We start from the raw sequence: 25,252 nt of genomic DNA, 5'->3' as shown, positions 1-25,252 counted from the left end.
ATAAAATATTTCATTCATGTATTTATTGTTTTGTAGCCATTGTGTTCGCATTACAGAAAAAGAAGTCCATGGTAGAGTAATCAAAACTTTTTTTTTATTAAAAATAAATGAAATGGATCATAAGAAATAATGTTACTGTTACACAAGGACGTAGTCACATGTTTGTAAAGAAGAACTGTTAAATGTAAAAGTGTAATCTGGGTCGAAAAGTCCTTTTCATAGAAATTGTAGATAATTGAAAGATCTCAGTGCTTAGTTCATATGCTGCTAGTTAGCGTAATGTTAGACTTTCAAGACTGGAATAAAAATGAAATAATGATATAAACAAAGTTCTTTAAATTAATTAAGGGAGAGATACACATTATTATAATGGTAGTTTCTTAAATGCATTTCCCACCAACTCTCTACAATTCACATGACGTGAATTACGTAAAATATCTGTTCAAAAAGCAGTAAATGTATGTTGTCATATTAAAATACAACTCGATTTTGCAAGTTTAAAAATAATTTAAACATAAAATTAAAAGGAAAATTATGTAATTAAATCTGTCAGTTGTACAGATACAACATTTTTCTTACTCCCCTCCATCCAATTATTTTACAGGTTTTGACCTTATGGAAGTGGGACAGGATGAAGTAACTCTACGAACAGGGAAGCAAGCCAATCGCAGGAATATCCAATTTGTTTTACAAGCTCTTCTCGCCCTGTTTGGTGAGTGTTGCGAATTCATAATTAAAGGTAGTCAGTGAAAAGAATTAATCACAAAACTGAATACAGTAGTGATAAATTACGAGGCACATCCATAAAGTAACTTTCTCACTCGTCCCACAGCTAGCAAACCATATGTTGCGCGAAGCGACAGCGTGTACATGATAGAGTAATGTCCTGGCATGGCGCATGCGCTAGCGGAACTTCCTGAGTGCTCTCAGTAGCTTCGTTGCATTGGTTGAAGATGAACGTTCCTATTCCAGCTCCCGCCGCGTGTGAAGTGCGGTCAGTGATAAAGTTTTTGAATGCACAGGGCATAGCGCCGATTGAAATTGATCGTCAGCTGTGCCAGGTCTATGGGCAAGCAGATGGTGCGTTGCTGCTGTAGACAATTTTCAGCAGGACGCCAAAACATCCTCTTTTACTGTCTCAGTTCCCCGTGAATGGAATTCTCTACCTCAGAAGATTAGGGGCTGCCAGACAATAACCACTTTCAAGAAAAGGCTAAACGATTTCTTACAGGCGCAGTCAAATTGAAGTTATAATCGAGTTTAATAATTTAATTTAATTTAGGTATGACTATCATTATTATTATTATTATTATTATTATTATTATTATTATTATTATTATTATTATTATTATATTCATTTATTTGATTTATTTGATTTCATTATTTGATTTCATTAATACATTTGTAATTCACTCTATTCAATTGCCATTATTTTTAATTATCTCACTGAACTAATTTTAATAATTATTATTTGTGCTATTTATTTTGTTGCATTTGGTCAGTTGATTAATGTAGACTATTATATTGATTGTATTTCATCTCACTGCCATTTCTATCATTCATTCTCATCATCATTTGTTGTTTTGTTTGTATCTTGTGCTAAACTGTAATTGGCCTTGTGCTGTTGTTTCGCACATTAATATTATAAATAAATAAATAAATAAATAAATAAATAAATAAATAAATAAATAAATAATAATAATAATAATAATAATAATTATTATTATTATTATTATTATTATTATTATTATTATTATTACATAATTATTTTATTGGTGTTGTGAAGATGAAAAGAATTGTCATTGTATTATATTAAGTATGTATTATATTGTCTTGTATTGTAGTATTGCTTTGAATTGTATTGTATTGTATTGTATTAATTATGTTATATTCATAGCATTGTAGTAATTTTCTATCATACTGGTTGAGTGGAAGAGAAGGCCAAATGGCCTTAACTCTGCCATTTAAAATAAACCATTATTATTATTATTATTATTATTATTATTATTATTATTATTATTATTATTATTATTATTATTATTATAAAATGTGCATGACGAGGAGCGCAGTGGGAGGCCAACCATCATCACAGACGACCTTGTGGAGCAACACACCATCTGCTTGTTCATGCTTGCCCATAGATCTGGCACAGCTGACGATAAATTTCAATCGGCGCTATGCCCTGTGCATTCAGAAACTTTATCACTGACCGCACTTCACTCGGCGGGAGCTGGAATAGGAACGTCCATCTTCAACCAATGCAACGAAGCTACTGAGAGCACTCGGGAAGTTCCGCTAGCGCATGCGCCATGCCAGGACATTACTCTATCACGTACACGCAGTCGTTTCACGCAACATATGGTTTGCTAGCTGTGGGACGAGTGGGAAAGTTACTTTATGGACGCGCCTCGTATATGAGGAGCATCATTTCAAAATGTATTAAGTCCAACAGTGGACGAAATTAAATTTGTTACTTTGTATTTATTTATCTTTCATGCTGTGAAGTCTGATGGTTCCAAGTCGTCATATATGTAAACTGTGAAACAAGTACTTCAAAATGGTTTTGTGTAGTGTTTTGAAAACTTGTCCGGTTTACGAGTAATTCAGTTTTTTGTCAGTCGTGTAAAAAAAATGGTAAGTTGGACATAATACGATTTGAAACGATGCTCTTCATATTTGGAACAATAAATTATTATATTGGTGTTCTATTTTGTGTCTTTACTTACGGTAATAATATTCCTTGCTTTTATCAGGCGTTCTTTATTATATATTTTGTGGTCATTCCCACAATAATTTCTTTTCATTTCTTTTGTGATGCTTCTCTTCTCTTTTAGGATGATATTATTTCAAATACAGTGAAACCTCTCATTTATGGACATCGAACAATCTGTCCGCATCTGGGAGGTGTCCTTTATTGGGAGGAAGGCTCCCCAATCTAACAGTAAATTTTTAATATTTGCATTATGAATCGCTTCACGTTTTAAGTGAAATATATTACTGTAATTTAATTCTAAATACAGTCTACTGTACTATAGTAAATTCTTTCAACTCTGAACTACAGTAGATAAGACCGGAAAAGAAAAATACAGTACTGTGCCATGCAATTTTATTCTAGGTCAACAGTTATGCAGTACTGTAATTTACAGTTTTCAACTTAACCTTTACGTTCAGGTGCCATGTCTCTCAAAACAGAAAAAAACTGATGAAGTGAAGGGAATAATCCTACTAACCCTATCATGTGTCGAATACAATTTCATGATCGCGGAAACCTTGGACCCATCAGACAGGTTAAATTTGATGATTCTGTTTATCCACCCTCTTCCAGCTAACAAGGGGTAGCTGGCTGGGCTAGTGGTAGCCTACGAGACTCTTAGGGTGCTATGTATAGACATTTCGCTAGCCCGCACTACGAGCGTGCTAAACTAGCCCCGACTATCGAGAGATTACTTGTACATGATTCATATCATATCAGATCGCTAACACTGGTTTATGAATACGAAAAACGTTAGTTCGCTGAACATTCACCGGAAGTCTGCACTAAGAATGTCTATGAATATGGCTCTTATTGTCTTCTTTCATGTTAAGGAATTTAGTATTCAAAACTAAATTTTCCATTTTTGTAACACATTAGGTGTTGAAATCCAGGTTCTGTCCGCAGTCAGGAGGTAAAGCAAGCTTTAGGACTGTGAAACAGCTGTCCGTGTCCGTGTCTGAGAGTGTCTGGAAACGAGAGTTAAATTTATCATTATTTCTATATTATTTCAGTTGGAACATAAAAATCTGTCCGTATATGAGGAGTGTCCGTATCTTGGGGGTGTCCGTAAGGAGAGGTTTCATTGTATTTTAATTGATACACTTTACTAGTATCAGGGAAGACTCAAACTAACCCATATAGACCCTGGGATTGTCCAGGAGATTGTTGTCATTGGTTCCTTTTATCTTGCAGACACTCAAGAAGCCCCCAAGAGCTTGAGCCTGGGCTCGTCCAGTTCACTTGAGAGCCTCACATCTCTTGATGGTGATGATGATGGGGTGCGAGCAAGGTCGCCCCCTCTTCTTACCTCCTCCATGATGATTCCCCCACCTCCGTTACCCTTCGTATCTCCACGACCTGCACCACCCCCACTGCTGCTGCCCGGTCACCGAGGGTCAGGTGGGGCGTTCACCAGCTATGTGAGGAGGCGAGGGGAGCCAGACGGACGGACAGCATGCGCAGGAGAATCCGGTGGGAGCAGCGTGGTCAGCAGTAAAGTACCTGGAGGAAGTGGCAACACCGGCACACCCAGTGTTGGCAAGGTAATGTGTTGTGCAGTCTGCCCTATTCTATATCCCCAGATATTCATGAAGGTACAGTACAGGAATAACAAGGTTCTAAAATTTGATTTCAACAGTCAAACTTTTATGAAGAAAATATTAGTCATGCCTTACTTCTGCGTTTTTTGCAGCAGTTTTCTTATGGTTATTTATGTGAGCAATATTGAGATGTGAATAGAAGTACATTATTGCCGTTTTAGTGTCTTTTTGACACCTGAATTTGGAGCAAAGTATACTTATTTTAATCTAGTAATAAGCGAAATCTCAGAACGAAGTTCATGTAATGTACTTTCGTAATTCAGGGAACTGAACTGAAATTAAAGTGACTGATTTTATGTATGTTTAACAATTTGAATATTTCCCATCATTTGACTACACCTTTTCCAGATGTATTGCAGAAAGTATAATTTGTATCTCAGATTCATCAATTACTGGTATGTAATTGTTTATCATGAGTTTGCAATAACGAGTCAATATCAATAAATATTTATGTACCATTGAAAAAAAGTGAATTACAAACTACTGTATGTTATGTCCATTGTAATTTTTAAAGTAAGGTAGGCCTACTTACAATAGTTCAAAAGAATTATTCATAATCCTATGGATGTTAGAATTATATAGCAAATTGTTGGCTCATGCTATTCTGAAATACAATTAACACTTTCTGAAATGCAATCGATAACTTCTGAAATACAAATTACTAATCTGAAATACAATTGACGCTTTCTGAAATACAATCGATAACTTCTGAAATACAAATTACTAATCTGAAATACAATTAACACTTTCTGAAATACAATCGATAACTTCTGAAATACAAATTACTAATCTGAAATACAATTAACACTTTCTGAAATACAATCGATAACTTCTGAAATACAAATTACTAATCTGAAATACAATTGACGCTTTCTGAAATACAATTCATAACTTTTGAAATACAATTCATAACTTTTGAAATACAAATCACTAATCTGAAATACAAATGATGCTTTCTGAAATACAATAAAATTGATAACTTTTGAAATACAAATCACTAATCTGAAATACAAATGATGCTTTCTGAAATACAATAAAATTGATAACTTTTGAAATACAAATCACTAATCTGAAATACAAATGACGCTTTCTGAAATACAATTGACGAATCTGAAATACAATTGACGGGTTCTGAAATACAATTGGCGAATCTGAAATACAAATTATGCTTTCTGAAATACAATAAAATTTATAACTTCTGAAATACAAATCACTAATCTGAAATACAAATGATGCTTTCTGAAATACAATAAAATTGATAACTTTTGAAATACAAATCACTAATCTGAAATACAAATGACGCTTTCTAAAATACAATTGACGAATCTGAAATACAATTGACGGGTTCTGAAATACAATTGGCGAATCTGAAATACAAATGATGCTTTCTGAAATACAATTGACGAATCTGAAATACAATTGACGGGTTCTGAAATAAATTGACGAATCTGAAATACAAATTATGCTTTCTGAAATACGATTGATTAATCTGAAATACAAATGACGCTTTCTGAAATTAAATTGACCAGTTCTGAAATATATGTGGAAAAGTTGTAGTGCTTTGTTTTTTGTGGGGTCCTATACTACAGTCAATTTGCCGGATTCTCAGCTTTTAGTGCGTATTTCGGCATTTTTTATTGCATATTTTAGGGTTTTTATTGCATATAATTCTCAATACTAGTGATAATCATCTAATGGAACGTTTGTTATGAAATTGAAAATAATTTTGTTTTGAAATTATGGAAATAAATTGGACATTGTCTTTGATTTTCATTGAATACAAGTTTTTTTAAATTATTACATTCAGTTTTCTAAGAACTGTAATTTTACAATGTATCACGTCTTATATTGCTCTGTTCTCCAATTATTTTATCAGAGTCTCTGTTGGGAATCACTTCAAATTGCTGATGTCAGAATATGTTGTGCTGCAGATTGTTGGGCGACCAGGAGGAGGCGGTGAGAGTGACGCTGCCTTCACACCCAGCCCACCTGTGGTGGCTCCAGACACGTCCCCCTGCGTTGCCACTCTGACATTAGCCCACCAGACTCGCATCCGTACCCTGTACAGTGGAGCTGGAGATGGGTCGTCTCCCCCTACAGAGGGCACAGGGCCTGGCCAGTCAGCACCACAGCTGCATCATGGTATGGTTCAGTTCACACTGCTCTGTTAAGTGTAAGATAAGTGTCTGTCTCCTTAGAAATGCTTATGGAAGTAATATAGCACTGGTGAACATGTTTCCGCAGTTTTGTAGTAATTTATGGAACAAGATAGTGAAGTAGAATTATATTAATGAGTGGAAACTTCAGTATCCAAGGCATTCTTTCTTTTTTTTTTTGTTTAGAGGAGGGCCCAAAGGTTAGCACCTTAGCCTGAGGCTTATTGTGCAACCTCCTTATATGACTAGCGATACCCGTGCGCTCCGCTGCACGTGTTAGAAATAAATATAAAGTAATTACATAATTAAAATAGGACATTTGATCCAGGGAACATTCGTGTTTGATAGAAGGATAAATCGTTTAATATGTTACTTAATTTAAATTGTATTTAAATAATTAAAATGCGGTCATTTTGGTCCAGAGAGCACTCATTTGGTGCAATGACAATTCCTTTAACATGTTTCTTAATTGTTGTTACATGCAACCATAGTTTAATGAAGATTGACATATCATTTAGTTTTAATGTGTATACTTTATATTACTTGCTATATGTTTCAGAAGTTACTGTAATAACATTGTAGAATTATGTCCTTCTAGAGAAACTACACTTTCCAATGGTGAAATAATAATTAAACAATTAATTAGCTTCCGATATTACTTCATACAAACACAGAAACATTCTCTGTAGGCTATGTTTAATAGCTTTCGATTGTTGTTGTCCAAGGCCCCTTATAGACGAAGTCATTTGTTTTTATTTCAGTACAGTGCCTTAGATGGCATTGTTATTGCAATTTTAAAACTCATTTATATCATTAAATATCAGTTCTATCAAAATTTTGTATAGAATAAAACTTATCGGAAATTATTTTTAAAGAAACTTTTGTTATGTAACATTTTTCATGAAAATCTAATAAGCGAGATATTTCGATTTTTTTAATTCAGGCCCCCTTATAACCCCCCTTTTAAATAAAATATTTTCAATGTCATATAGCCTAAAATCTAAGTTACAACGAACTTAATTTATATTCCAATTTTCATATAAATCGGTTCAGCCATTATCGCGTGAAAAGGTAACAAACATCCAGACAGACAGACAGACATACAAACAAAAATTTCAAAAAAGCGATTTTCATTTTCAGGATGGTTAATTATATATGTTAACACCAATTATTTTTGGAAAATCGAAAATTACCAGAAAAATTTTGGCTACAGATTTATTATTAGTATAGATGATTGTTGGAGTCCTTTGTTAGTACATGATTCCTGTGATACATGATTCACTGCTTGGTGCCATCTTATCAATTCAGCTACAATCCAGTTCTGATGGAGTCCGTGTAAGCAAGAATGCCCCTATTTCTTTCTGTCGATATTCTGCCTCCTCCTCAGATTGATGATATCTGTTCGAAATTCAAGTACTACGTCCTGCTGCATCCTATATTGACATGAAAATCGCGACACCATAGATACCATTGAAAGTCCATTGTGAAAGTCCTTATGCCTCCCTGGGATTTGTGTATCTCCCCCCAGACAGATGACATATGTAGGTTAATCACGGTATCACGTCTGTCAGATCTCCTGGTCGACCTGAAACTAATGAAGATGATAGATGATGTTGATATTAATGAAGGCGAAAGTTACCCAGCAATTCTGCTTCAAGTGATTGAGTGAGGAAAACCTCGGGAAAAACCCCAACCAGGTAACTTGTCCCAACCAGAATTTGAACCCGGGCCTACTCGTGTCATGGCCAGGTATGCTAACCATTGCTGCAACGGTGGAGGCAGCTAAATATAATATTGGGTTGCATTCAAAATTATTCATTATTTAATCTGTACAAGATTAATATAATCGAAATAAGAAGGAAATAATTGCAGTCAGTATCGATCTGATATTTAGGTAGCATAGCCACGAGTGATAATTTTTACAGGAGAATTATCATTGTTATTGTTGTTAATATTAATATTATTATTATTATTATTATTATTATTATTATTATTATTATTATTGTCCATATTTTTATCATTATTATTTTTATCATCACTATTATTATTATTATTATTATTATTATTATTATTATTATTATTATTATTATTATTATTTACTTAACATGGAGACCTTTATAACCATCCAAAAACGATGAAAATCTTGTGAGATAAGTGGACAAGGCATTATGAGTAGGCTTTGAGACTTGGGACCCGATGCAATAAGTTTACTGTGCATGTACTACAGGTTGTTGACTCGCTGCAGGTAGTGAAAGGTAGAGATGTGTTGAGGTAACAACGTTGCTATTTAGAGTAGAATACGGTAGTATGGGGAAACACACACATATGTACATTCTGAAAGTAAATATACATTACACAATGACAATGTCAAAAGAATGTGAAAAGCATTTATTCTCCTGTCTTTTATAAGCATTTGTGTTTAATTATACACAGTGTTAAGGTGGAAATAAAGATGCAGCAATTTTAATTTCTCCATTTATCCTATTGGTCGTCTTTAGGAAGTGCAGTTACAGTACCGAATTGCAATGTACTACAAGATACATTTTTCGTTTATCTGCCAAACACAGTTTGTACTGTGAAAAGCTGCACTCTACGTCGCATGACGTGATAGGAGCTAAACGAAAAACCCTAACATCATTGCAGTCTCTAAGAGACAGTCCTTTATTCTCGGGTGACTCTATGTCCATTAATCTCGCTCTCGCGCTTGTGGAATACCCTACCCAGTGACATCAGAGACTGTCGGAATTTAGTAGCGTTCAAAAGCAAACTTATTAAGCATTTTCTTACTGCATAGAGTAGGTTTAATTTTTACTTAATCAATAAAAGAAATGTTTCTCTCTTCTTAACTTTTACAGTAAACTGTCTAGCTGTTATTAATCAGTTAATCTTTTAGTACTTTGATTTTTATTGTATTTGTAAATTTAATATTAATTGTAATTATAATTGTAATTGTATTCTTAATATTGTAGTAGCAATCCCCTGGTAGAGGGGAAGAGAAGGCCTCATGGCCTTATCTCTACCAGGTTAAATAAATAAATAAATAATTTGCTGTTATGTTCCATATCCGTTATTTTCACATATAATTGATTTCCACTTCTGTTTCACACGTTCAGTAACCGGTGTACTTGGTGTCTCATTAATTCTCTGCATCATTTTCTCAATTAATTTGAGGGCTTCCGGCATCTCTTGCTCTGACTTTTCTAACCGTGTAATAGTTTCAGACACAGTTTTTATGAAAACCAAATTATTCGTCAGAACCTTCAAATCCAGAGCGTTTTTCTTTGTGTATTTGTTGGCATTCATTCTACAGTACCCCCACCCACTGTACGCTTTACCACTATACTCAGTACGCCGTTATGCGGATTTCCCACTGAACTGCACTATTGGGTCCGAAGTCTCGAAGCCTAATTATGAGATACATTTTTTTCTGACTACCCAATTAATTTAAACGTATTTTCATTAATTATTATTTCGTCATCACAGTATCATCATATGTGAATTACCCCTGTAGCAGGGAACTTGCACTAAATGAAGAATTAAAAGTTGCTACATCAAGCCGTAGGTGGGTGTGCTCATTTGTTGTCTTTGCTTGCAGGTGGCTCTGCTGCGTACCACCGCCGCCCAGACTCGTCGAGCAGTGCGAGCTCCGCTACCGACTGGGAGGGCAGCGGCCACGCCACCGTGCTGCGACGCGCGGGGCAGATGCAGTCGCACATCAACCACCCACTACCACCTCTGCCACCACCTCGCCAGGCGCCGGCACCTCCTCTGCCGCCCCCCATAGTCGACTCCCTACACCCCCTGCCACCCGCAGGGCTGTACAACACGGTAAGCAACCTGACAGCTTCTGCCGGGTTCGAGTCTCAGAGCTCGGACTCCGACTTTGGGGGTACTTGTCCCCCCGTGAAGACCAACTACAAGACTGCCAGGGCCAGTGCGTCGTTCCACAACGCGGCCACGTTGAAGCTGTCCAGTGCCGGCAGCAGCAACAGTGGCGGCACCAACATCAGTGGCGGCACCAACATCAGCGGCGGCACCAACCTCCAACCGTCTGTTGTGGATAGGTTAAGTGTTCGGACCGAGTTGTCGAATCTCGGGGGCGCAGGCTCCAGAAAGCCCATTGCGCTGAACTCTAGTGAGGAAGTAAAGGACTCGAGGCTGCACTACTTCCCTTCGGAGAGTAGTGGAGGGGGAGACATGTCTGCACCCTTGTCGAAACCGTTCGACGAGGCGCCTGACGTGATCGCGTCCAACAACCCGAGCGGCGGGGGTCTGGCCTCCAGCAGCGGGCCCAGTAGCATCCAGGACCAGATCATAGCGACGCAACTGCGACGTCTGAACCGGGAGCTCACCCCCACCATCTCCGACGTGTACCACGAGCGCAGCATCGGGCTGGGACTCGCCCCGCCGCTGTCGAAGCTGCTGATCCCTTCGAGGGGGCCGCAGGGGGGCTCTAAGGACATGGACGGTGGCGGCAGTAGCGAGGCATTGCTAGACAAGCTCGGGCTTCTCCCCGACGAGAGCAGCAAACCCTCCGAAGGCAAGTCGTGGCTGTCGTCCACTGCACTGCAGCAGTTCGGGGCAGACCTCAGCGCCGCGGAGCTGGAGGGGAAGCAGCGGGGTGGCTCCCCATGCAGCGAGCTGAGCCGGCGTGACGAGGGGGACGGACGCTCCATCGCCGACTCTCAGTGCAGTGCTGGCAGCTACAACAAGCCGATGGGCTCCCTCCTGCAGCGTGCCGGCTCGGCGTCTGTGGTGTACTTCGGTCAGGATTCGGGCGAGGGCAAGCCCCAGCAGCAGGCGCCGCGCGTTGTCAGCTTTCTGGAGGACGTGGCTGCCATGACCTCGGACCGGCAGGATGACGCCGGTGTGAAGCCGCCCATGAGGATGGCCAGTTCTGCACCGGTGCCGCCTTGCCCGCGGTCTAGGGCATCAAAGCAGCCCCCACCACCCATTCCTAACAGCAGGACTACTGCGACAGCCCCTACCAAGAAATTCCCTTCGCAGTGCTGACCTCTAGGTTGCAGCACAAGTATTTGTTACAGTGAAACCAGAGTACAGTGAGATAGCAGGTGTAAGCACAGCGTGCTTATTCCATTGAATACAAACGTAGCGGATCTCCAGTTCTTTATCTGTGCATTGTATGTGCTATCAGTGGCTTTACTGGCGTCTCCTGGAAGCCTCTGCACATTTACCTTATACTAGGTCACATTTAGTTGAACAGTTTTAAGAACACGCGTCTATTTTCGCGTTTATTTTTCAGCTTGTTCATTCATCCATTCATTTATTCATTAATGACTTTTATGCTCGACCATGCCGAAATATAGTAATTATACACCTGGTAGCAGCCCTTTAATGGACCTCATTAAAGTACACCTATTCATTAAAGTTCAGCGTTCAGCCAATAATAAATCACCTTTGTACCATTATAAAACCGCAGGTATCGATTATTCTCGGATATGCAATCGAAAGACAATTAGCGAAAAATCACGGAAGCTGGAAATCCAATACTGTCGCAGAAGGTTATGTTCTATTACTACAATAATTAGCGTTAATTGTAAATAATATTCAAATAAATTCAATTTGTCATCTCGTTTTTCAATTCTAAATCAATTTCCAGGTTATATCAAGGCTAATGTTCATCTTATTCTCTACGTTATATCAAGGTCAGTGACATTTGGCTTCGGAAAAAATCAATACTTTCGCGTCTGCGCACATCTCACAATCCAGGTCAGTTCGCTACTCACTTACATAACCATAACATGACCTACTTTTGAATAATTTCAAGTTAGAAATATGGTCGAGCATAAAAAGTCGTATGAAAATTAAGACGCTCGTATGAAAATTATGAAACTCGCTTGCGCTCGTTTCATAAACAAACATACTTGCGTCTTAATTATTACCATTATAGGCTCGTTGCATAATGTACTATTGTCCAATCATCTGATCATTTGATTAATCCTTTCTTTGGATTACTTGTTTGCGCGTTCATTTGTTTGTTAAATTCATCAGTTTTAACATGTGTTCAATTCATTTGTTAATTAATTTCAATCAGTCAACTCATTCATTTGTTTCCATTTGATTCTTTTTTGTCTGTTTCCTTCTATCTCCATATCTTTCTCTCTCGTTTTTCTTTCATTCATAAGATAGTCTATTATACTCAACTTTTTGTCACAGTATTTCATTTTTTTTTTGTCACGAAGTTATATTGCTTGAATATATATCTCATCTGTTCATAACCTACTGATTAACAAAATTAACTCCATTGTCATATAAAATACAGTGTTAATATAAATGATCTTTCCGATTACAAACTTGAATAACTATCGTTAGGAGACATTTAGAATCATGATGTTGGTATCAATGGAAAGAGAAACTCAAATATTTTTGTTACATTTGTGAACCTGTCGCATATTTATTAATTTCGTTGCTAGGAGACGATATAACAGAAAAATGGCTGCATATGAATACAGGAGTTATGTGGAACATGTACGCAACTCCCCCAAAGTGAACGTGTTTTGTGCTATAAGCCGTGAAAAGGTGTATGGCCCTTTCTTTTTAGTCGAGGCGACAATCACAGGTAATTCGTAGGTACCTAGACCTGTTACAGTTATGGCTTCTTCTACAACTGGAACAGGACATCGAAGGTCCCATTTTTCAGCAGGATGGGGCACCACACCATTACCACTTAGATGTCAGAAACGAACTGAATACACGACTTCCAAGTAGATGGATTGGACGTGCTATGATTTAGAATTTTTGCATTGGCCTCCACGTTCCCCAGACCTCACTTGTGATTTTTTTCTGTGGGATTTTATAAAAAAACAAGTGTATCAGCCACCATTACCGCCTACCATTGAGGATCTTCGTTTTGGCATCACAGAGGACTTTGCACTGGTGGATGGGCCAATGCTACAACGTGTATGGCAGGAAATTGACTACAGACTTGATGTGTGTCGTGTGACACAAGGAGCTCACATTGAGCACATGTGACTTACTTACGGTTGTGAACCAAATGTTTCTCTTTCTGTTTCATGTTTTCCAGTGAAAAAAATTTAAAAATTGTTGGAGTTTCTGTTTCTGTTGATACCAATTTCATGTTTTCTAATTTTTGCTGATTTAAGAGTAGCACATGTGATTTAACCGAATGGATAACAAAGAATATTTGAGTTTCTCTTAACATTGATACCAATATCATGTTTCTAAGTGTCTCCTAACGATAGTTATTCAAGTTTGTAATCGGAAAGATCATTTATAGTAACACTGTATATGTTAATAGTGCTTACCCCTAGAGTACATATATTTCTCGTTGTTATTATTCTGTGCCTTTTGTCTCAATCAAGAGATCAGTGATATGCAAAGATTGCAATGTCAGTATCCAAAGCCAAAAACGGGATAAGCAGAAATTTATGTTGTAGCTGTTGATGAATCATAGTATAGCTTAACTAGAAGATATCCTTTGTGACTGTAGATTCTGTATTCTGCTTTTGTACAGAATTCATTCTGTCTTCTCCTTGGATATAATGTTATGTGCAGTACTCATTTCTGCAAGTTCTGAACATTTTAAATGTGCTAAAGAAACACTTAGGATTAATCTCTTTCTGACGAATTAAACAAGTACAGTGAAACCTCTCATTTACGGACATCGAAGGGACTTAACAATCTGTCCGCATCTGGGAGGTGTCCTTTATTGGGAGGGAGGCTCCCCAATCTAACAGTAAATTTATAATATTTTCATTATGAATCCCTTCACGTTTTAAGTGAAATATATTACTGTAATTTAATTCTAAATACAGTCTACTGTACTATAGTAAATTATTTGCAAATCTGAACTACAGTAGATAAGACAGGAAAAGAAAAATACAGTACTGTGCCATGCAATTTTATTATACATCTACATTTATGCAGTACTGTAATTTACAGTTTTCAACTTAACCTTTACGTTCAGGTGTCATGTCTCTCGAAACAGAACATCTGATTGAAGTGAAGAGAATAATCCTACTAACCCTGTCATGTGTCGAATACAATTTCACGATCGCGGAAACCTTGGACCCATCAGACAAGTTAAATTTGATGATTCTGTTTATCCACCCTCTTCCAGCTAACAAGGGGTAGCTGGCTGGGCTAGTGGTAGCCTACGAGACTCTTAGGGTGCTATGTATAGACATTTCGCTAGCCCACGCTACGAGGGTGCTAAACTAGCCCCGGCTATCGAGAGATTACTTGTACATGATTCATATCATATCATATCGCTAACACTGGTTTATGAATACGAAAAACGTTAGTTCGCTGAACATCCACCGGAAGTCCGCGCTAAGAATATCTATGAATATGGCTCTTATTGTCTTCTTTCATGTTAAGGAATTTAGTATTCAAAACTAAGTTTCCCATTTTTGTAACACATTAGGTGTTGAAATCCAGGTTCTGTCCGCAGTCAGGAGGTAAAGCAAGCTTTAGGACTGTGAAACAGCTGTCCGTGTCCGTGTCTGAGAGTGTCCATAAACGAGAGTTAAATTTATCATTATTTCTATATTATTTCAGTTGGGACATAAAAATCTGTCCCTATATGAGGAGTGTCCGTATCTTGGGGGTGTCCATAAGGAGAGATTTCACTGTATCTTCTTAAGGTGTTTTATTTTTTGAATATAATGCAGTGACAGTATAGTACAGCTTTGTGAATCATACATTTGTAATAGGGCATTTTAGCCACTGACTGATAAAACGATTCGTTTACGCATTATGTGCTCTTCTAAACCAAAGAAACAGCAGAGTGGCTTAATTTAAGCTGCAGTCGTTTAGAACTTTCTCTCAATGTTTGCCTTCTTGCGCATGCTTGGAAGTTGTGATGGCCATCTGCATCCTTGTTCCCACCGATTTGGGTTTTCATAACCTATGATTCACATAAGTCATTTCACGAAAACTAAACTTTGATTTAAATCTGATGTTCATTATGAAATATTACCCCTATAGTACACATTGAATTCTTCAAACAATACTCCATCCCACATACTGCATAACATTAGTATATGAAATACTACTTGACACTTACCTATGTATTTTAATTATTTTACATTAACATTTTTATTACTGCGTGAAGAATTTCGGAAAATATGATAAGCTGTGTCATAAGAAATGTAGAGCAAACATGTACAATATTGATGATTTCAAAATAACAATGACACATGTACAATAGAAAATGTCGCATTATCTTATAATATGTTAACTACGACAATTAGTTTCATTTCCGATATACATAAATCCATTGTTGTACCAGCCATTTTGTTTTAAATTTGTTTTGCTCCATTTTATTGTCATTATTGTGATAATGAAAATGTGTTCCAGTACTTTTTATTTTGAAGTATATATTTATTCAGTTTTTCTGATACCTAATTTCACGTCACTTTCATTCGTAGTCCAACAACATTCAGTATCGTCTATGAAAAGTATTTGTAATTGAAAAAGAATATTAACAAAGAATTTTGTATTATCCCTTTTTCATAATATGCATTTCTTATAGTGTCGCAAACACTTTCGCTCCATATAAATTTTTTATATTGCCAATCCCTCACTATGACACATATAATCATATTACTGTCATTGTTCAAAATATTGTCAGTATTACTAATTGTGTGATCAGCTTGAGTCATCATAAATAAATCAGAACAACAGGAATGCTTGAAGAAAATCCTCCACTGTATCTTTAACCACCACAAATCTCACAATATTTCATCTAGAATGAACTACAGTACCTGGCCACATTATCATAATCACTCACATTTTTACTATACTTTACATATTACTTCCTTATTTGAACTCTGGTTTCCTTTCTGAAGCAGAATTCACATTACATATTTAATTTTTAAACAATATTAAGTAAAATTACAATTATAACAATGTTAATTCAAGAAATATTGATAAATAACCAACCACACCTCATTTTTACAGAAATTTCAGTATTTCGTACGACCTCCTTTGGCTTTAATTACAGCTTCAATTCTCTTTGGCATGCTTACAATACACTTCTGTATTATTTCCTGGATCCTCTCATTCTGATTCCAAACATGTATCAGCCTTTCAATAAGTCGAACTGTGGTAGTAATAAATTCTTTTGCCATGTCTATTTTTACGAGGGGCCCAGACGTTCTCAATGGGATTCAAGTCTGGTGAGTTTCCTGGCCATGGCAAAAGTGGAATGTTTTTGGAAGCCAGAAACGTTTTGACTCTCCTAGCAGTGTGGCAAGGTGCACCATCTTGCATAAAAATATATTTCTCCCCATTTGGGAAACATTCGTTCAGCTGAGGGATAAGCCTGTTTTCCAATACCTACCTGGATATATTGAGCTTGTTTCATTGTTCTCTGAACAATGTAGAGTCGTTCTGAAGGTTTGCCTGATATCACAGACCATATCATGACTGATATTGGATGTTTAACTGGCATCCAGGAGCAAAATTTTCTCCCTTTCGTCGACGAACAAACATTGCTTGTCCATCAAACACTGAAAGGTTGATTCATCGGAGAAGCAAACCTGAAAATTGTAAAAGAAACTGACAAAAACTCTAAATTTTGTCTTTAAGTATTAAATAGTTCATTACTGGTTAATATTAAGAAATTGCATACCCTTTTCCAGTCCTCCATGATGAAATGTTTGTGCTGTTTTGCCCAGAGAAAGCGTTTCTTCTTCATACCGTCAGTCAATGAGGGTTTCAAAGCAGGCCGATGACACTTGTACCCCATTTCATACAATCTCCGATGCACTGTTCTTTCAGATAATCTGAGTGATTATAATAATGTGGCCAGGTACTGTACAGTTGATTCTATTACAAATACATTTAGTTGCAGCTGGACTCGTGAAAAAAATTGTGTAAAAGCGATATCTTTAAATGCTGCCCATGATGACCACATTGGAAATCTCTAGAAATAGATGTAGAATTGATCGTGTAATGTACCAAAATACTTTTCGGTTTTCGTTTGTGTATCTTTATTTTTTACAAGTATTGATTTTATTAAACTTGTGTAAAATTCCCATCGAATGTTTAAAAGAGAAATTGCCTTTATTTGTATTTTAATGCATGGTGATCAACATAGAAGCCTTTCTTCAGGTAAAACAGGGATGTCAAAGCTCTTGAACCGCGTGCTCATACTACAGTGTGATCAGGTATACTTTCCCCCGTGACACGTAGTTTTTCCTATAGTGAGCCTCTACTCATTTGCCGCACACTGGAGGGAGTAGTAAACCTGCTTGCTTATTTGTTGACCTTGGCAACTGTCACAATCGTAGCGCAGCTGTTGCCGGGTGTGTTGTGTTGTTCGTTTCTTAATTTGACGGTATACATAAAGTGTATTATGTCTCGTGAGTTTATAACAGCACAGCGTATCTTTATTTACGATTTATGTGTGTTAACTCTGTCAGCTCGTGAAGTTCGAAGACGGTTTCAAGAAAGATTCCCGGGTGTAATCGCTTCAGATCGTAAAACAGTCCATAAATCTTTATAATAAATTTCAGGAAACTGGAAGTGTCAAACTTGTGAAACCAAAAAAGCAGCATAGAGTTCTCGCTGAAGAAAGATTACATTAAATTAAAATAATCCGATGTACAAGACGAACCCACACACCAGACAAGAACTCAAAGATAATATTCGTCGGGAAATTGTCTGGATTTTTCAAAATGTACTACAGCGAGTGATGAATAATTTCCTAAAGAGATGCGAAAAATGTGTGGAGAAGGAAGGCGGGCAGTTTCAACACCTTGTTTGATAATTTAGTAAGTAATGAGCCCTTAAATTTGTTTGTGTATTGTTGTATGGTTTGTTTTATTGGTCGCCCTCGGTAGCGCAGTTGGTATAATGCTGACCTTCTATGCTCGATGCTCAAGGTTGCGGGTTCGATCCCGGCCGATGTCGATGGCATACAAGTGTGTTTAAATGTGACAGGCTCATGTCAGTAGATTTACTGGCATGTAAAAGAACTCCTGCGGGGCAAAATTCCGGCACACGGCGACGCTGATATAACCTCTGCAGTTGCGAGCGTCATTAAATGAACCATAATTTAAATTTAAATTTAAAATTTATTTTAATGTTTTACCCTCCTGCTAATCACCGATACCTGGCTAATGAGTGGCGCGTTCGCCCATATGCAAAACACTCCAGTGGAAAGCAAAACTGATCACACTGTACAAACAATACAACTCCAACAAGGTACACTTTTTAGCAAGATACAGTAGAACCTCTATTATCCGTGGTAATGAAGAGGGTGGACTGAATGGTTAATCGAAAAAATCGGATAATCCGTACCATGAAATATTTTCATAAATTAAGCATATAATACTTGGTTTCATAATTTGAAATTCCTACCATACTGCAACTATTGGTGTCTTCATGCTACACAGTATACAATGTTATGCTGGTTATAACTAATGAAAACAGTGAAATACAATAATACGTACTACTGTGTTTTATTCTATTAACTTGCACATATTTCTAATGCCAATATTGTATTCTGATGTGCTATGAGCCACAGTTTTTCTTTTCCCAAACAACTCAACACGTTTTCTTTGGACATTTTGCACAGAATGACTAACTGATGCATAGGTTTGCAGTTGTGTGAAAGTTCTTGGGGTCATTTCTTTCAAAGCTGATAGTGACCATTTTACAAGCTGTGAAAAAACCTCCTCCCAAAAGTGTTTCTACTGCGGGTAACTGTGGCATTCCTACTATAGTCGCGACGCTGTTATTTCCAGCGTGACTCCGCCTCTTTGCTTACGTCTTAGCAAGTGAAGGCTCTATAAAGTCTAGGTAGGAGTATCGTTCGTCATTTTTGTTCTTTCGTTCCTGAGCTACCATACGAGGAATCTATTTGCCACACCGTTAAACATTATCATGTCATAGCTCCTATGATAATAAATCAAACGCATTGTAATTCAGCAAATAATTGAGCGGCAAATAACGTCCTCGTGTGCTCTCTGCGAACGCCAACGAAAGAGCCAAAATGGCGGGCGATTATATTAAGTATTTATCGAGCCTTAAGAAATAAATAACGTCTTCATAAGCGAATCACAAGACGCACACATTTAAATGTAACTGACCTGCAACGCGATTGGCTGCCGGAAATTAGAGCGACAGGACTATACATACTGTGTAACGGTAAAGGCTGGTAATAACTTTCCGTAGAAAAAATGCGTGTTAACATATTGTACAGTACTTAGTATTTTTCTGCAGCAAAAAAAAAAAAAAAATTGCGAGAGAGAGAGAGTCTGATAATCCACCAATCGGTTAATAGGGTGACGGATAATCGAGGTTCTACTGTAAAGTACAGTCATCGCTTTAGTGTGGGTTGAGAGCACACAAGCAGACACTTTGAGATCCCTGAGGTAGAGGTATGCATGACAAAAAGGAAGGTAGGGAGATCCTGCATGCACACCTCGAGAGGCATGGGAGGAGGGGAAGGAAGGACGAGATCATATGCCTTCATAATCTCGCTGCTTCGTCTTAAACAAAGAACAATTGGTAGTCATTCCATAGAAAGTTGAATGAGTTTTAGAGTCATTGCTTCACACGAGGTTAAACCTGAACACTTTCAGTCTGTAAACTATATTGAACTAATTTTGCTCTTAGTATGCGTTTTAGGAACAGTAAAAACTATTGGCATGTGTCTAATAATATTCTGACTGATCTGAAAATGTTCTTAAAGTAACAGGCTATTAGAATCATCTTGACTGGTTACCAGACACAAAGTCCAGGATTATAATGTCCATATGTCAAAATGTCCATGGAATAATGTCCACGTTGAAAATGTCCATGTTAAATCGTCCAGAGTCAAAATGTCCATAGTTCTATAATGTCCATTTCACTCTGATGTCCAGAGTCAAAATGTCCGTAGTTCTATAATGTCCACCTCACTTTGATGTCCAGAGTCAAAATGTCCATAGTAGTATAAAGTCCACTTCACTCTGATGTCCATAGTCAAAATGTCCATAGTAGTATAATGTCCACTTCATTCTGATGTCCAGAGTCAAAATGTCCATAGTAGTATAATGTCCACTTCATTCTGATGTCCAGAGTCAAAATGTCCATAGTAGTATAATGTCCACTTCATTCTGATGTCCAGAGTCAAAATGTCCATAGTAGTATAATGTCCACTTCACTCTGATGTCCAGAGTCAAAATGTCCATAGTAGTATAATGTCCACTTCATTCTTATGTCCAGAGTCAAAATGTCCATAGTAGTATAATGTCCACTTCACTCTGATGTCCAGAGTCAAAATGTCCATAGTAGTATAATGTCCACTTCACTCTGATGTCCAGAGTCAAAATGTCCATAGTAGTATGATGTCCAGAGTCAAAATGTCCATAGTAGTATAATGTCCACTTCACTCTGATGTCCAGAGTCAAAATGTTCATAGTTCTATAATGTCCACTTCAATTTGATGTCCAGAATCAAAATGTCCATAGCTCTATAATGTACACTATATCCATTGTTCATGGTAGTTATAGTAACCTATGTAAACATTTTCAAACGCAGAACTAATCAGAACTTTTAAAGACAGAACGAAATCCTCAGTTAGTGCCATCACAGATGGGGAAAGCCACTTCTTTCTTTTCGTGGATACCTGTACCAACATTATGACTTTAATACAGCTAGGACAAAAATATATTGGCGATACTGGAACATGAACCTCCCAAGCCTGAAAGGCATGCAGCACACAAACAACGCGGTGGAAGACTGGCACAATCTTCTTCAACGCGTGATGGCTGTACATCCATCCACTTGGCGATTTATACAGTGCCTAAAGCACGAAGAAAATGGAATTTGGACACAAATATTGCAAGCAAAAGTGAGGCAAACACAAATTAAATAGCCGGGAATGAAATGTATTTGACGAATCAAAGACAAATTCTCCAGATTGTGAGAAACTACAACAGGTACAAAGAAAAAGGAGAAATTCTCATATAGCTACCTTAAAAGTATTCGTTACCATCTTAAAAGTGGGGCTCCGGTTCCTGATGATTAATAACTTATTTGTACGAGTTACGGAATAAAATATATTTTGTTCTATTCAAGCAGAATTTTCTTTTGAAGTTTGACAATATGGACGTTTGACACTATGGGCATTTTGACCTAACGGACGTTTTATCATATGGGCTTTCTGTCGTATGGACATTTAGTACATGGACATTTTCACCGTACGGATATTTTGACAATATGGACATTTTGACAATATGGACATTTTGACCTTATGGACGTTTTATCATATGGACGTTCTGTAGTATGGACATTCAGTACATGGACATTTTCACCATATGGACATTTTGACAATATGGACATTTTGACCTTACGGACGTTTTATCATATGGACGTTCTGTAGTATGGACATTTAGTACATGGACATTTTCACCATATGGACATTTTGACAATATGGACATTTTGACCTTATGGACGTTTTATCATATGGACGTTCTGTAGTATGGACATTCAGTACATGGACATTTTCACCGTATGGATATTTTGACAATATGGACATTTTGACAATATGGACATTTTGACCTTATGGACGTTTTATCATATGGACGTTCTGTAGTATGGACATTCAGTACATGGACATTTTCACCATATGGACATTTTGACAATATGGACATTTTGACCTTATGGACGTTTTATCATATGGACGTTCTGTAGTATGGACATTCAGTACATGGACATTTTCACCATATGGACATTTTGACAATATGGACATTTTGACCTTATGGACGTTTTATCATATGGACGTTCTGTAGTATGGACATTCAGTACATGGACATTTTCACCATATGGACATTTTGACAATATGGACATTTTGACCTTATGGACGTTTTATCATATGGACGTTCTGTAGTATGGACATTCAGTACATGGACATTTTCACCATATGGACATTTTGACCTTATGGACGTTTTATCATATGGTCTTTCTATCGTATGGACATTCAGTACATGGACATTTTCACCGTATGGACATTTTGACAATATGGACATTTTGACCTTATGGACGTTCTGTAGTATGGACATTCAGTACATGGACATTTTCACCGTGTGGACATTTTGACAATATGGACATTTTGACCTTATGGACGTTTTATCATATGGACGTTCTGTAGTATGGACTATATACGGTGGAAGCTCTTGACTTGTTACATCATTTTAGAATCTCCTACTAATGTGTAGTCCCTTTTCTCTGTAAGTTGAATAATGATTTTAATGTAAAAATTGTGATGCATTTCATTCAAACGAATGGTATTTTGTATACTAATTAAAAACATAACCTAACTCACATTTGTATAATTTTACAAAGACATGCTGTGTATGTTACGTGGCTGGCTCGCCATTTTCATCACTTGATGCAAGCAAGACTGAGTTTACTTCTCACTGTACTCTGGTTCCACCACTGCAATGGATTCAAGTTCTCAGGTATACACTGTAAATGGATATATTTATTTTTAACAGTTTGTAGTTCTTTTATGGAAAGGGTTGAATGTATTCGCAAGGGCTACTCTATAATCCTTCTCTGTGTGTAGCTTCGCTTGTGTTGCGGCTTGCAGAGACCAAAGCAAGTTGTAAAGAATTGTAACCATTCTTGTATATAAGTATTATTATTATTTTATTATTTTTATAAATATTTTCAGGCTTCCAATTTGTGCTTTGTTAGGCTGTAGTGCTTATGCACACCACGGAGCATTGTTTTATTTCAAATAGATATTAAATTTCATTGGAATAAAACAATATTTGCTATTTTTAATTTTGTCTCTCTACAGTGCAGCTTCGATTATTGTCATTTTGTTTCATAAAACTGCGACAGTTATCGAAACGAATAATCAAACACTTAAAACTATCTTATGGTGACAATTCGTTGTTAATTCATTCGAACCTCGATACAAGAATTTTTTGAGGACTAGAAAGACTGTATGATTATATCAGGGTTATTGTTGTATTGAGAGGTTATAAAATTTTACCCATCTTTATGTTCTGAAAGAGAATATAGTAAAATAAGTATTACTATGAAATAACATTACTCACCATTTGATTACCCTATTTAGCATTCAAGCATTTTTTTTTTTTAATTAATTGGTGATTAAGGTTTTGAGCAACAAATGTGTTTCTTATTGCTTCGAGCACATTCAGATGGTTCAGTGGTATAATACTTACTTACTGGCTTTTAAGGAACCCGGAGGTTCATTGCCGCCCTCACATAAGCCCGCCATCGGTTCCTATCCTGTGCAAGATTAATCCAGTCTCTATCATCATACCCCACCTTCCTCAAATCCATTTTAATATTATCCTCCCATCTACGTCTCGGCCTCCCTAAAGGTCTTTTTCCCTCCGGTCTCCCAACTAACACTCTATATGCATTTCTGGATTCGCCCATACATGCTACATGCCCTGCCCATCTCAGACGTCTGGATTTTAAGTTCCTAATTATGTCAGGTGAAGAATACAATGCGTGCAGTTCTGTGTTGTGTAACTTTCTCCATTCTCCTGTAACTTCATCCCGCTTAGCCCCAAATATTTTCCTAAGCACCTTATTCTCAAACACCCTTAACCTATGTTCCTCTCTCAGAGTGAGAGTCCAAGTTTCACAACCATACAGAACAACTGGTAATATAACTGTTTTATAAATTCTAACTTTCAGATTTTTGGACAGCAGACTGGATGATAAGAGCTTGTCAACCGAATAATAACACACATTTCCCATATTTATTCTGCGTTTAATTTCCTCCCGAAATCTTCTATTTCACATCAATAAATTTAAGAATGCAGTTATATTGTCAGACTCCAAAGCAGCTATTCTATCAATAGTCTCTAAACACACACCTTCATCTCAAACAGCAGAAATAACTAAAATGCTCTCTCAATTAATATCACTCAATAAAAGAATTGTATTCCAATGAATACCATTCCATTGTGGAATCCTGGGAAACGAGAATGCGGATGCTTTAGCAAAGAAGGGCAGCACTGCTACTTACAGACCTGTTACTAAATCTACGTATTACTCTGTCAAAAGATTTATTAAATCTGCATACTTAGACTTCAACAAACAAAATTTGATAACACAATCTCAAGGGAAAAAATGGAACTCTCTGCATCATAATCCACAGTTAATTCCCGATTTACCACAAAAATCGTCTTTAGCTGCATTTAGATTGGCAACAGGCCATGATTGTTTGGCCAAGCACCTGCGTAGAATTGGAATATATCAGTCCCCTAACTGCCCATTGTGCAACTCAAACCAAGAAATGGATTCGGAACACCTCAAAATCTGTGCTTCAGTGGCTGACCATGATAATATCTTTGAAAAATATTGGAGTGCAAGAGGTCAAATGACTTTATTGTCAAACGCCTGGCATTGGAAAAGAACAACAACAACATTCAAGTATGTTTTTTTTTTTTAATTAATCAGTAATAATTCTACGTTGTCTTTTGGTTTTAAGGCTTTTGAGCAACAAATGTGTTTCTTATTGCTTCGAGACAATCAGATGGTTCAGTGGTATAATAGAATGTTAAATCACTTCAAGATAATAATGTCAACATCATCTGCTGCTGTAATTTTTAAACAGTTACGTTCAGAATTAAGTTTATCACTTGCAACACTGTCCTCTATTTTCTTGTGCTTCTTTATGAAAGTTGCGAATGTTGACTGCGCAAACCCATACCTTTTAGCCACTTCAGTTCCCTATCTAAATCACTAAATGCAGCTAATTTAGTCTCCATATGATT

At 37.0% G+C, this 25,252-nt stretch overlaps 1 protein-coding gene across 3 annotated transcripts in view; it reads left to right on the top strand.

Moving 5' to 3' along the window:
• LOC138713097 (tetratricopeptide repeat protein 28) overlaps positions 1-23,262 on the top strand; it is a 212,104-nt gene extending 188,842 nt beyond the window's left edge. For all 3 annotated transcript variants that reach the window (XM_069844862.1, XM_069844863.1, XM_069844864.1), the window contains exons 26-29: positions 605-712; positions 3,947-4,296; positions 6,285-6,495; positions 10,105-23,262. In XM_069844862.1, coding sequence (XP_069700963.1) covers positions 605-712; positions 3,947-4,296; positions 6,285-6,495; positions 10,105-11,522 — 2,087 coding nt within the window. In that variant the 3' untranslated portion in view covers positions 11,523-23,262. The remainder of the gene's footprint in view (positions 1-604; positions 713-3,946; positions 4,297-6,284; positions 6,496-10,104) is intronic.
• The last annotated feature ends 1,990 nt before the right edge of the window (positions 23,263-25,252 follow it).

The sequence above is a fragment of the Periplaneta americana genome, chromosome 14 (genome assembly GCF_040183065.1).
Source record: "Periplaneta americana isolate PAMFEO1 chromosome 14, P.americana_PAMFEO1_priV1, whole genome shotgun sequence".
In the NCBI taxonomy this organism is placed as follows: domain Eukaryota; kingdom Metazoa; phylum Arthropoda; class Insecta; order Blattodea; family Blattidae; genus Periplaneta; species Periplaneta americana.
This window is presented reverse-complemented; position numbering and strand designations above follow the sequence as displayed.